Source organism: Thamnophis sirtalis, unplaced genomic scaffold (assembly GCF_051295495.1).
Source record: "Thamnophis sirtalis isolate CommonGarterSnake01/CBP01778 unplaced genomic scaffold, rThaSir2_p1.2 scaffold_3, whole genome shotgun sequence".
Lineage (NCBI taxonomy): Eukaryota > Metazoa > Chordata > Lepidosauria > Squamata > Natricidae > Thamnophis > Thamnophis sirtalis.
This window is the reverse complement of record NW_028261383.1, coordinates 29,289,829-29,303,088: the sequence shown is the minus strand read 5'-3', so window position 1 is coordinate 29,303,088 and position 13,260 is coordinate 29,289,829. Positions and strand designations below refer to the sequence as shown.

The following is a 13,260-nucleotide window of genomic DNA, read 5'->3' as shown; positions in this document are numbered from 1 at the left end:
GGTTAGGATTAGGATTAGGATTAGGATTAGGTTTAGGGAGTTAGGGTTAGGGATTTAGGATTAGGTTTAGGATTAGGTTTAGGGTTAGGTTTAGGGTTAGGTTTAGGGGTTTAGGGTTAGGGTTAGGGTTAGGGGCTTAGGATTAGGTTTAGGGTTAGGGTTAGGGGTTTAGGATTAGGTGTAGGATTAGGTTTAGGGTTAGGATTAGGTTTAGGATTAGGTGTAGGATAAGGTTTAGGTTTAGGGTTAGGGTTAGGGTTAGGGGTTTAGGATTAGGATTAGGATTAGGATTAGGTTTAGGGGTTTAGGATTAGGTTTAGGATTAGGGTTAGGTGTAGGATTAGGGTTAGGGGTTTAGGGTTAGGATTAGGTTTAGGATTAGGTTTAGGATTAGGTTTAGGATTAGGTTTAGGATTAGGTTTAGGGGTTTAGGGTTAGGTTTAGGTTTAGGATTAGGTTTAGGATTAGGTTTAGGATTAGGTTTAGGATTAGGTTTAGGATTAGGTTTAGGATTAGGTTTAGGATTAGGTGTAGGTTAGGGAATAAAGATATCAATTACAGACAGTAAAATGTAGTACTAAAAGTTTATTTTGTTGCATCAAATGGAATAAAGATATCGATTACAGAATCAATAAATCAGTTTATTATGTCAGTAAATAAGATAAATAGTCAGCAAGTCAGCAGTAGAAGCATATTATGTCAGTAAATATACAGAATCAATAAATCAGTTTATTATGTCAGTAAATAAGATAAACAGTCAGCAAGTCAGCAGTAGAAGCATATTATGTCAGTAAAAAATACAGAATCAATAAATCAGTTTATTATGTCAGTAAATAAGATAAACAGTCAGAACTATAAGCTTATTATGTCACTAAGACAAAAAGTCAACAGTAGAAGCATATTATGTCAGTAAATAAGATAAAATACATTAAGTTTTAAATTACTCAAAATTATTATGTCAACAAATCAATTAATTTAGAAGTCAATATTATGAGATATTGCATGTAGATAATCTGTAAGTTCACGCCCTGCATATGTGGGCAGAATTGCAGCAAGACGTCTTGAAAGTTGTATATATTTAGATTTGCTGCCTGGTTGACTGTTGGTGATTCCGCTTTGAATTCATGCGATGTTTTGCTCTGTCATGTCTTGCTCCTGCCGGAAATGGTGAAGCAAAGTGTAGATGGTTGGATGGTGGCATGATACAGATGTTTGGAAAGCGTGATGCCAACCCTCGATAGAATTATTGGTTCGTGGCAAGCCATGAGCAACACGTTCTCTCATGTTCCACATCATGATGGGAAATAATGGATTTGCTCTTCGATTGCGTCTCCAACGGCCGATGTAATTATCTTTCCAGTAATCGTAAATGTTTTGTAGAATGTCAGGTTTAGTGTCATTAAGTTCATCAAAGGCAGAGCCAACATCTTCCGGTGGCACGAAACTTAGTCCAATCAGCATCTTTGAGTACATTTTAAATTGGTTAACCTTTCGTGTTGTATACGCCGCCATAAGGACTGCCCAAGGTGAAATAGGCAGCCCAGTATGGTAGCATTTGGAAATACACTAGTGAGTGCATTCATAGTTGCTATTTCAAAATCTATTAGAATGCTGACAGGTGTGACAGAAGGTTGCAGTTCAATTAGTTTGCGGAACACCCTCTCATAGTCAGCCCGTGATTTTGTTTTCAATAGAACATATATTAGTGGTATTGAGCGATTGTCAATTAAGGAATGAATGGTAAATACCTGGAGATAAATGTCAGATGCTACTTTAAATGTTCCATCCATGAACCAGTGAGGATATTCCTCCAGCAATTTCAAATTTGTACCAGTCCCGAACATAAATATTCTATTAGTGTCTTGCTCACCTGAATCCCAGAGAAGAAAATTGGACTCTGGAATAATAATTTCGTGCACACATTGTGGTCTTGGATGGGTGACATCAGGCCTCTTCCGTTTTCTCTGTATAGTACGCTGGCTTGCTGAAAAGGTTGGCAAAAGATGGGCTGCTTCTAGTGAGACTCCAGCTGTGCTACTGAGAATAATTTGGCGTGGTTTTTCGACACTGTTTTCCACTTTTTCGCGTATAGTAGCTTTTACTTTCTCAATTTCGTTTTTGGCATTGTCTGGAGCGTGCATGTGTTCAGTAGATGTTTCTAATGTGCCATCTGTCTTCATTTTAAGTCTGCCTGCACACTCTTTTTTAATACACCTCCATGAAGAAGACTTATCTAAATTTAATTTGTCCTGTCTGTATCTATAGCCTTCATAGAGTAAATGAGGTTTGCCTTTTTGTGACTTTATCATCTCCATGCCACTTTAAATTTAAATTAAAGTAATATTGAGAATTACTTTTAGTGGCGCAGTGCAGTTAATTATACAGGTTTTGCACAGCTTGAGATTGTATCAGCGTTTTAAAGTTTTAAGCAGTTGACACTTGACAGCTTCAGAACAGCAACCTGACAGCTTTCAGAGCATTTAGAACTGCAAACTGTACCTGTGAGGGTAGCTGCTCTTTAATGTTTTCAGCATTTGACAGTTGACAGCTTTGACAGTTGACAGCCGTTTGAATTGCGCTCAAAGGTTTGACAGTTGAAAGGTTTGACAGCTGCAAAGAGCACACGATGATTTGCCATTTGACAGCTTTGACAGTTGACAGCCGTTTGAATTGCAGCATGTGCACGCGATGGTTTGACATTTGACAGCTTTGACATTTGCAACGTGCACGCAAAGGTTTGACAGCGCCCAATGGTTTGAATCCTTTGACAGCTTTGCAACGCGCGTGCGATTATTTGACAGTTGACAGCTTTGACAGCTGCAACATTTGCGCCTGCATGATGAAGCGGTGCTAGCAACGCACGTGTGATTATTTGACAGTTGACAGCTTTGATAGCTGCAACATTTGCGCCTGCGTGATGAAGCGGCACTAGCGTCCCATTTTGCTAAAAAATACTATGGAAAGGCGCGGATTTGCCCTAAGCTCTTATGTCTCCGCACTAACGTCGATTTCGCTTCAGCGATTCCGACGGCGCGGATTAGACCTTCGCGCTTATGTCTCCGCGCCGAAGGTCTTCGCGATATTGTGGTGGAACCGTATTCCCTAGTTTGCAGTACAATGTTACCAGAGAAGAAGCTTCACAAAATTAGATTAACAACTCTTAATACCTTTTGGCAATAATGTTACAGTGAGCTCTGGGGCTTAGATCATTTGAGATGAGTTGTCCTTGGTCCTTGATGTAGTGAGAGTCGTCTATGAGGTCCTTTTCGCCCAACATGTAACTTTATAGAGCGAGCTTGACCATGTGACATAGGGTTTTTTTGAAAAAGATTTGTAAATTCCTGGGGAATAACTGAAAAAAACTTTCCATGAAATACTGAATCAATGCTTCAGATGGCAGTGGGGTTTGAAGAGGTTGAATTATTCAGAGTATCACCAAACCAGAATAATAGCAAGAATCACAGTGAATAAAGGCTCAAATTGTCATGCTTTTTTCTGTTTCTGCAGCTTCATAGGTTCCTGAGAAACTTCCAACATCATAATATTTCCAGAGATTGGATTTCTTTGGAAGAAAATGGAATTCCTGTTGGTGGCTTTGATATCATGCAGTGGACATCACTTTTGAACAAATCAGATCCAGGGGTGAAAATTGGGACTGTAGAAAGACAAGCCTCCTCGGAAGTCAAGATTTCTGTCAATCAAAGTGCCATCCAATGGCCAACATTATTTAACAAAGTATTTGAGGCTGCTGGGATTTTGCTCTTCTGTTTATCTCCATATGTGGAATTGTTTCTGCTCAATAAGAAATAATACTTATTGAGGACAAATGAGATAAATAAGAGAACTTAAAGACTCAATAATTTATTAGATATTGTCAGAGTTTGTTGCACAAATTCATATCTAGAAACCACAAACAGATAACCGATTCAGCTGGATTCATTAATTTCTTTATATATGTGAGAATTGATGAATAAATGTACAATACCAACAGGTGGTTCTTCCAAGTAAACACAAGGCAGGAGAGTTACAGCCAAACACAATTAGTTAGTTTCATATCAGCAGACAAGCCCAGACAGACTGATAGTTTACTTCACAGAGCAGCTAGCTGCTTAATATTGCTAAACCATGCCCAGATTTCTTACTTAGGTTTACTTGCTTACTATAAGGATACAAATTCAGCAATTGCAGGAAGGTTCCACATCCATTTGCACTATTCAAGTGACCCTGATGGCAGAGATAAATTCCAAGTGCCCATAACAACTTTTAGAAACCACCAGATGACTGCAAGGAATATAAATCCTTCAATACTCCACCATTCAGTCAGAACAGAAAAAGCACCTGGAACTGAGAAGCAAGGGAAAACAAAGATTAGTTTTATGTTTGTGTGTGTGTATGTGTCTGTGTGTGTGTGTTTTGGGATCTACAATGAAGATTGATAGAGAAAGAGAATGGCCTTTCCTTTGCCTCTTGCATGTAGAGTAATTAAAGTTAATGCCACTACTTCTTGACTGGTTTTGCTCAATGTGCTCCTGGGCTTCTGGAAGCATTTGATTTCAGTAAACCCTTCTAAATCATACATTGCCCTGAAATAATCTTTCTATTCATGTTTAGATGGCGCCTTATTCAAGATGTACAGAAAGTTGCTCCCTGGGTTACACCAAGCTTGTGAGAGAGGGAGCACCAGTTTGCTGTTACGACTGTTCTCTGTGTATGGAAGGAACATACTCTGTGCAAGAAGGTACAGTCGGTGGCTCCAAAAATAATTTAAACAATCAGGATATAATAAATATACTCTATTGTTTTGGGGAAATATTGGATAAAGAAGCAAGAAAAACATCAACTTTCTTAAAGCATTCACAAACCTTTCAAAGATTTTGTGTGATAATGTGAGCATTTGACTTGTTACTTTCTTGTTTGGTTTTAAAAAAAAGGATAATATTTGAGAGCTGATAATCACATTCATCTTCAGCCTTTAAAAATAGTGTTGATAATTTTAACTAATGTTGTATATTGTGAATATCCCTGAGAAGAAATATTATGTTATTCCTTGAAAATGAAGTAATTTATTTCTAATGTGGTCTTCATGCTGCTACAGTCGCAGAAACAGATACATGGTAACCAATTTTTTCCAGATGCAGCCCATTGTGAAAAGTGTCCAGATGACCAGTATTCCAATAGGAAGCGAGATCAGTGTGTCCCCAAAACTATAAGCTTCTTATCCTTTGAAGAATTGTTGGGATTCATCCTGGCTTTCTTTGCTATTGCTTTGTCCCTAACTACCGCCTTAATTCTGGGAATCTTCATTAAATACCAAGAAACTCCCATAGTCAAAGCTAACAACCGGGACCTCACCTACACTCTTCTGATCTCCCTCTTGCTTGCTTTCTTGACCCCCCTTCTGTTTATTGGTCACCCCAAGAAAGTGACTTGCCTTCTTCGGCAAGTCACATTCAGTTTCATTTTCTCAGTTGCCGTCTCTTCCTTGCTGGCAAAGACGATTATGGTGATAGTTGCATTTTTGGCCACAAAGCCAGGCAGCGGGATGAGGAAATGGCTGGGCAAGGGTCTGCCCAACTCTGTTGTTTTATCCAGCTCCGGTATTCAATTATGCATCTGTATCATGTGGCTGGTAATCTTTCCCCCATTCCCAGATTCTGACTTTAATTCCCAACCAGGACAGATCCTGCTGAAATGCAATGAAGGCTCTGTCACCATGTTCTACTCTGCCCTTGGCTACATGGGTTTCCTGGCTGCCATTTGCTTCTTTGTGGCATTTCTGGCTCGAAAGCTGCCTGGTTCCTTCAATGAAGCTAAACTGATCACCTTCAGCATGTTGGTTTTTTGCAGTGTTTGGATCTCCTTTGTCCCCACCTACCTGAGCACCAAGGGGAAATATATGGTGGCTGTGCAGATCTTCTCCATCCTGGCCTCCAGCTTGGGTTTACTGGGCTGCATCTTTATCCCCAAATGCTACATTATTATCCTGAGACCTGCCCTGAACACCAAAGAACATCTGATGATGAAAACTCACTAAGGCTCCTTATGTTGGTGTTTATTTTTGTTCAGTTTACATCCAGCATTAAATCACATAGTTTGAAGTAATGTTTTATGTGTTGTTGCTTATCTTTCTTCATTCCATATGAATTTTGAATTATAATAATTGAGTAAAAAGCTGCTTAAACAACTCAAACTATTTGAAATAACCATATCCTTCAATTGTCATAATCTGAATTCATATTAAATTATAACAATCATCAATGACCTTAATAGATTTTCTAAAACCAGGCCAGATAAACTGTTACCAGAGAGGTTCTGATAAGGTTTTATATTAAGTCAAAAACTATGGCTAATAATGGTGTGTGGTTTTTGTTACTATGTATTGGTTTGCTGGTGTTGTATATTATTTTCTTTGACGATATTCTGACTTTGTTTCAAAAATAGTTAATTTCAAATACTGTATATATTTGATTGATCTCTTCTTGCTGGATAATGTTAGATCACTCATAGTTAGATAAATGAGATAGACAGGTACATGGGAGATATCAGGAAAGAGAAACTGTGAAAGTGGGACTCAAAAAAAAGGGGTGGAGCAGAATTTTTCCTTCATGACAATAGCGGCAACTAAGCTTTCAGAGCTATAGACATATCTGGAAAAGATTAACACAGCAACTGTAAAAACAAAATGGAGACTGAGCTAGAAAAAAGTCTAGACTATTTTTTTTGAAAGAACTTAAAAAAAAACAAAGACTGCTAGGAATATGCTTCCTATTATTGTTGTTGGACTGATGTCGGATTTAATACACTTAAAAAGAAGCCTTCCAGAATTTAAAAAAGAAGGTCACCATCTGTACTGAACAGAAAAGTGCATACAGAAGGGAAGTGACTGATGCAATATTTATAAGTACTCCATAAAGACTCTTGTGATATTCAGAGAGGACATTAACCAATTTGAATGAGGAAAAGTGAAAAAAGAAGAGAAATATTCTTGGTGAACTTAGAAACTATACATCTATCTAGATATTATTTTGGGGGAAAGCTTAGGGAGCTGGTGGGTTTTGGGGCCTCGATGGATTATGAACTTTAATTTGTAAAAAGACTCCCAAAGGACTACAATAGTAACAGTGTGGATAAATTTAATGTGGACTATAAATTTGATTGCTGAAGGAAGAAGAAATGGAGAAAGCGCTTACTCTTAAGATATATGAGTAATTGATTATTAATGATTAATACTTAATTATTAACTTTGAAATCTAATGTATGTATGTATGTATGTATGTATGTATGTATGTATGTATGTATGTATGTGAGATTGTGGGCTTAAAGTTGCCAAGGTTGCTTTGCTGGCTATGGAATTCTGGGAGTTGAAATACAAAAGTCTTAATTCTACAAACTTTAAACTGAAACCTGCTTTAAATTGAAAAACTCAAAAGGAAGTTTGCAAAGTGACATTCAGCAGTTTGTTTATGAGTCAACTGATCAGCAAACTGGATAAAAAGTAGGATTCTTATATGGTTCTATGTTTTTGAAGTTTAGGGGTTTGTGCAATATGGGCTTTGCATTTTTAAAAGACTCATTATCTCATTATCTGTCTGGCAGGCATGTGGAATGAGCCTTTCTAGGAGTAATATTTTATTGGGACGGTGGGAGTACTAATTGCTTCCCACAGAGGGAAGGGAAAAAGAAAGAAAGAAAAACAGCACAGCAATTTAGGGCTAGAATCTACTCAGAGGTCATCTAGTCCAATCACCTGCTGCAGCAGGAAACCTTACATTGTCAGGATTATTTTGGTGCCTCTAACAGACAGGAAAATTGACAGAAAGGAGAAGGAGTTGACTAGCACAAGGCTGCCATGCAGAGGAAGGCAGAGATAGTCTTTGACGTATGACTACAATTGAGCCCAAAATATACAAACTATACAAGAAGGCAAACATTGCCAAAAGAGATGCATGTGAGATTTATCAAGAAACGCTGAGGGATGAAATATACAAAAGAACTAGAGATGAGCCTATGAAGTACAAAGGGAGAGAAATTCTGATCTTAAAACAAATACCGAGGAGAGTTAGAGAGGAGAGAAGAGCAAAGGAGACAGTATCGATTATTGACTGCACAAAGGATTAAATATAATGTGACGTTCAATTGTCTGATACCAGAAGGAATTCTGGTTACCTGGCAAGACAAAAAAATTAGGGTGGATACCTTGGATAAATTGCATGAATTTCAAGTAGAAGAAAAGCTTTAGACCAAGAAGAAAGAGTGAGGGTGGGAAAAGGAGCGGTCAGAATGAGAAGGTGAAAGAACAAAAGGACAAAAAGGATAGAAAGAGATAAGACCAAAGAGAAGTGTAAGACCTATATATAAGTGAAAAGAAGCCTGAAAAGAAAAAGCCTGAGAAAAACGGATCAATGGGCAATCCGGAAGTCTGTTCCCAAACTTCCATTTTACACATTGTGTGGTTTTTCTCCCTCTGGAGGCTTCAAAAGGCTTCCCTGAAGCCTCATGGGCGAAAAACAGACAAATGGAGAACCCGGAAGTCCATCCCTAAACTTCCGATTTATACAGTTTTCCTCCCTCTGGGAGCATCCCTCTTTATTGGTCAGGAAAATGAAAATGGCCTGTCTCCTTCAATAAACCATTTTCAGTGTTGTTTTTTCAGTTGCCGTGTCTTCCTTGCTGACCAAGGCTGTAATGGTGGTGGTGGTGGCCTTCCAAAGTACCAAGTCCATTGTAGTAATAATTGTGGGTATGATTTTGTCATGGCACACATTGTTTTCTATCAGTTTCGGGTGATACCTGTCTTCAAACCTGGCGGAAGTCTCACAGCACAGGGATCACCAATGGGTTCCGTCAGGACCCACAGCTGGCCCATATCTTTGGAGTCCATACTTGGAGTCTACATCTTTGGAATCAGAACTTAATGTTCCTCCTTGAAGCAACTGATTCTCCAGGCAATATATGTAACTAATTAACTTATACTCCATTAAATAGTTTTAGAGGGTGCAATGGAGAAAGGTCTCAGATGCAAATTTAGCAGAAGAACTCATACCTGCACATACATAGCAATGGCCCTGGGCTCAGCTCCTCAGATTTTATTTAGCCCTTCACCCTCAGCCATTGTGGTATTGCACTGCTATAGCATCATCTCTTGGTTCCCTATTAGATCACCTATGTAAGAGACAGCAAATATCACCACTTCATAAAGAAGTCTGTAACAAGGTAATTTTCATATTAATGCCCCAGGAAACTTTGACCAGATCTTCTTTGTAACCATGAAGACCGATAAGCTTCCACATTCTGAAAGATATAAGACATTTAACAAGTAGCTCCAATAGATTATTCAATATATCATGATCTGGAGTATAGAACCCACAGGTGGGTTTCACATAAATTTAGCACCGGTTCACCCCATGTGTGCATGCTCGCTTTGTGAGCAGGTGCACGTTCCACACATGTGCACGATGTTCCATGCATGTGCTTTCCTCACGCACATGGCTTAAAAATTGTAGCTAAATAAGATAGCATAGAGACAGGTGTGTGAGCAGGGCGGGGGTGGGGCAACCCACAGGTCACCATTAAAGGTTTGCCTAAACCAGTCTGACCCAGCTGAATACCACCTCTGATCTAACCATTGAGAAAGATTGCTTCTTCCACACCAGACAGAATAAGAAGGAAATATAGTGGCTCATTGCCTAATTTAAGAATATTGAACTGTTTTTCCACATTTGAAGCTTTAGAATCACAAGAATAAGTTTTCAGACTAAGAAAACAATCAAACTTCCCTGAATTGTTTCTTTCTTGATTCTCAAATTAGGATTATTCTCCTGAGTCAAACAAAACTCTTTTCTTCAACTGCATACTTTTGTGGCAATGCTCATTCCCAATTCCCCTTCTAATTTTTATAAGCATGTATTATTTATTCTCCTTTGGAATTTCCACCACCACAATTAGTTGCCAATCAATGTGATGACAAATGGGATAGACAGCACCTGATTTGTAACAGCCTCCTTCTGTGATGAGAGCAGAGGTTGGGATGAAGCTGGGAAAATACTGTGGCAATCTGAAATTGCAGATAAAACTTCCAAATCTGGGAGCAAACTGGAACTTCTTCACTGTAATTGTAGACTCTGAGATTTAACTCTGTGCTGAAGAAAGAACAATAGGAAGGATCTCCATCAGTATACTATATGTCAAATGTTGTTGCTGATGCATATACAGTTCTTTCTGCTTCAATTTCTGTCTCAAATTCCCTGTGCCAGTATGCTGGTGAAATGCTCATTTAAGGTTATAATAGAAGAAAAGGAATGGTTCCATTACTACAAACCAGGAGACTACTGGATTACTGGGCTAATTTCTGGAATTGTAGCTCGATTGCACCAATTTTCGTTCTCAAAACCTCCAACCCACAAACTCGAAAGGTAATTTTCAGCATTCCAGGATTCTGGTGATTGAATTTACCGGCTCCAATGTCTTTTCTAGGAATGATTTCATTTTTCCTATTCTCACCTTGAGAAAGGCAAATTCATTATTGCTTCTCCCAATTTCCTTTAGAGGAAAGGCTCCGGGGGAACATGAAGATTTTGTAAAAGTTCCTTTTAAGTTCTTCAACAAGTGTCACGTGAAAACTGGGTACTGCCAACACTGTCCCAAAATGGCATTTGTGTGGATGGGGTTCTGTCTGTTTTCAAAATGATTACATTGGTACTGTTGAGAGTCAGCAACTTATTTATTCATATTTATTTTATTTATTTATGAACAATAGTTCAATGTTAACTCTCAATAAAATGATTGAATGAATACATTAGAACAGAGGGAGATCTCTTGTCTTTTCTCCCCACTGTTTCTTTCCCTTCCTTACATTTACTTTATTATTCCTGCCACCCTCTCCAGTCCTTCTTTCCACCCTTTAGCACGTTTGCCACTTTCATCTCATAGAAATTTCAAAAATGTCTCTCCATTGCAAAGTCCAAATAAATTGAATACGTTAACTGAATAATGAGTACCTGATTATCTTTTTGGCTTTGCACCATATAGATATAAAGCTATAGTCAATATAACATGCTTTCATTAAAATTCAAAATGAAGATTTATTTATTGGAATTTGTCAAACAAAAAGGAGAACAAGAACAAGAGAATAAAAATACCATGACAGGGACAATAGGCATCTTAGTGCACTTATGATGTAAGGTCCATGGAAGTCAATTTGTTACAGAAAGTGTGAACATTTGTAGCTGAGACAACTGAGTCAGGTAGGGCATTCCAGACATTGACAACTCTATTACAGAAATCATATTTTTTGCAGTCAAGTTTAGAGGGATTTACATGGAGTTTAAAGTGGTTGTTCGCAAGCACATTATTGCGATTAAAACAGATAAAGTCATTTACAGGTAAAACATTACCACATATAATTTTGTATGCAATTCCTAGGTCTGATCGTAAGCAACACAGTTCTAAGTTATCCAAGACGAGAATTTTGAGCCTAGTAGCATTAGGAGTTATATTGTATACAGAAGAGTGCAAGAATTTTCTCATGAAACACTTCTGAACCCACCTGATTGTACTGATGTCAGATATATGGAGGGGATTCCAAACAGTTGAACAATACTCTAAAATTGGTCTAGCATAAGTTTTATAAGCTCTAATTAGCAATACAATGTTTCCAGAACAAAAGCTTCACAAAATAAAGTTTACAACTCTTAACGCTTTTTTAGCAATGTTGTTACAGTAAGCTTTGGAGCATAAATTGTCAGCGATAACTACACTCAGGTCTTTGACAAAGTGAGTGTCATCTGCTAGATCAATTCCACCTACCTTATACTTGACATTCTGATTATATTTACCAATATGTAAGACAGAGCCTTTATTTATCGAAATTTGAAATTGTCAAATAGATCATCATTCAGACACATAGTCAAGATCACTTTGCAAAACAACAGAATTATCTGCTGAATTGAATTATCTTATGTCATCAACAAAAAAACTGCAATTGATTTTAAGTTGGTCACATAAATTGTGGGTATAGAGCAAAAAAAGATGTTGAAATTTCCTACATTGCAGTGAGAACACTTTCTACCATATTCTGCCCTTCTTGTTGGCTGTTCATGAAGTCAACCGGAATCCTTGGGTCTTACCCAACATCACCCTGGGCTACAACATCTATCAGAACTTTTTCAGTGCAAGAATGACATATGAGGCCATGCTGGATGTGCTGTCTACAGGACAGGAGAACGTCCCAAACTACAGGTGTGGAAGACGAAAGAACGTGCTGGCAGTTCTTGAAGAGATGGATTCTGAACTCTTTGATCATATATCTAATATGATGAGCATCTATAAAATTCCACAGGTATAAAGGCAAATGGAATCAATCCCAAGTTGTAAATTGTTCAGATTTGCCTAGAAGGCAGCACTTGTACGTATTTCTCCAAAAAATTTCTCTAAATAATTTGAAAGTCAGAAAGTAAATATTAGAAGAGGTGAAAGATTTTTTTATTTACAAAGTATGTGGTGTGTGTGTATACTTACATATGTAGTTAAGTAGTTCCTGTGATCATTTGGCTCACCCACCTGCCCCCACCCTATCCTGTTCTAAATTTCTGCATTTTTCAGCTCAGCTGATTCATGCATCATAGAGGATTTCTGTGACTCAACTGTTTTATTTACCGGGGTTGCCCTAGAAGGTAAGCTGTAGAGCTTGAAATTGGTGTATATTGAAATAGCAACCCACCCCACTCCACTATCTTTGCCATGAAAACCCCATGGACCCTACCAAAAAGCAAAAAAAGATATGACTCTGGAATATGAGCCCCTCAGGTTGGAAGGTGTCCAATATGCTACTGGAGAAGAGCAGAGGGCTAGCACTAGTAGTGCCAGAAAGAGTGAAGCGGCTGGGTCAAAGGCAAAAGGATGCTCAGCCGTGGATGTATCTGGTAGTGAAAGGAAAATCCGATGCTGTAAACATCAACACTCCATAGTATGGGAAGAGTGTTTGTGTGTGTGCATATGTTTGTAGATACATATGTAATTATATAGTTCCTGTGATCAGTTGCCCCCCCCACCAGACAACTGGACTAACAGGCAAGTTTGGCCTTGGAGTACAAAATGAAGCAGGTCACAGGCTGGTAGAATTCTGTCAAGAATATATGATGTTCATAGCAAAAACTCTTTTCCAACAACCCAAGAGATGACTCTACACTTGGACATCACCAGATGGTCAACACAGAAATCAGAATGTGCTCTGCAGATGGAAAAGCCTTATACAGTTAGTAA

The 13,260-nt window shown here is 38.3% G+C and overlaps 1 protein-coding gene across 1 annotated transcript in view; it reads left to right on the top strand.

Moving 5' to 3' along the window:
* Nucleotides 1-13,260, top strand: part of LOC148047759 (vomeronasal type-2 receptor 26-like) — a 38,068-nt gene that overhangs the window by 12,791 nt on the left and 12,017 nt on the right. The window contains exons 3-7 of the mRNA XM_087708137.1: nucleotides 3,508-3,703; nucleotides 5,652-5,832; nucleotides 10,254-10,412; nucleotides 10,546-10,623; nucleotides 12,052-12,337. Coding sequence (XP_087564263.1) covers nucleotides 3,508-3,703; nucleotides 5,652-5,832; nucleotides 10,254-10,412; nucleotides 10,546-10,623; nucleotides 12,052-12,337 — 900 coding nt within the window. The remainder of the gene's footprint in view (nucleotides 1-3,507; nucleotides 3,704-5,651; nucleotides 5,833-10,253; nucleotides 10,413-10,545; nucleotides 10,624-12,051; nucleotides 12,338-13,260) is intronic.